The sequence below is a fragment of the Nicotiana tomentosiformis genome, chromosome 1 (assembly GCF_000390325.3).
Source record: "Nicotiana tomentosiformis chromosome 1, ASM39032v3, whole genome shotgun sequence".
In the NCBI taxonomy this organism is placed as follows: Eukaryota; Viridiplantae; Streptophyta; class Magnoliopsida; order Solanales; family Solanaceae; genus Nicotiana; species Nicotiana tomentosiformis.
In genome coordinates, this window is record NC_090812.1 from 41438290 (window position 1) to 41439394 (window position 1105).

Below are 1105 nucleotides of genomic sequence, written 5' to 3' on the forward strand. Positions count from 1 at the left end.
TCATATGTTCTTTGTGAATGAGCCAGTGCAGAAGAAATGATCAACATTTTCTACTCCTGGGGAATCAAAGCAACAACATATAGAGGATATAGAATTACCCAACTTAGAAACTCTCGTATCAGTTGGTATCTTATCCCTCAAAGCCCTCCATACAATGAAGTTCATCTTGAAGGGAATACCTTTTTGCCAATTCATAGCACTAACCCAAGCCCTTTGTTGTTTTTTTCTAAACAAATGCCAGGCTGAGGCCACTGAAAACATCCCACTGTTATTCGCACTCCATATTTCTTTATCAAGAGTAGATGATTTCAGTTGGATCCGGAGACTATTGACTTTAAGCACAATATACTGAGGAAGAAGTTGATCATAACCTTCCCAATTAATTTGATTGTTCAATAACATATCCAAGAGCTTCAAATTATTAGGTTTATAACCCGGAGGAAGATAGTCATAAAGAGGACCAAGCTTAGACCAATTGTCAAGCCAGAAGGATACTTCTCCTCTTGCGACCTTCCACAGTATTTGTTTATCCACCATCTCTTTGATCTTGCACATGGCATTCCAAGATTGTGATTGACCCGAATACCATCGCTTCATAATAGGATGGACTTTCTGACAATATTTGGCCATAAGAAAATTCTTCCATAGGGACTGACCAGTCCTAAAGTTCCACCATTATTTTGCTGTGAAGGCATTGCAAATGTCTTGAAGTTTAACTACAACATAATTTATTTATAGCTGCAAAATATAACGTAGCTAATTATGAAAATTTCCGTGGCTAAACACTTTAGCTATAATATTTTTTTCCGTAGCATTCGTAGCAAAATGCAGCGTAGCTAAAAGTTAGTTACAAACTTTACATGGTCCGTGGCTAAGGATTAATACTTATTGCTACGAAATTTTTGTATTGTAATTGTATGTATTATACTTTTGCTACGACAAATATATTTATAGCAAATGATTTTATACTCTTGCCACGACAAATTAATCTATAGCTACCTTTATCTGGTAGCCACAATGTGTTATAGCATGGCAAAAGATTTAAATTTATTTGCCACGGAAATTTAGATATGTAATTGCTTTCATATAGTAGCCCATGGCAAAA

The 1105-nt window shown here is 35.6% G+C and overlaps 1 protein-coding gene across 1 annotated transcript; it reads right to left on the reverse strand.

Moving 5' to 3' along the window:
* Positions 1–630, reverse strand: LOC138906177 (uncharacterized). Its single transcript, XM_070194704.1, has one exon. The coding sequence runs from the start codon at positions 628–630 to the stop codon at positions 1–3; it is 630 nt and encodes a 209-aa protein (XP_070050805.1).
* Positions 631–1105: the final 475 nt, after the last annotated feature.

What these genes read in the sequence shown, in the direction of transcription:
- LOC138906177 (XM_070194704.1), bottom strand. Translation starts at nt 630, where the DNA reads ATGGCCAAATATTGTCAGAAAGTCCATCCTATTATGAAGCGATGGTAT.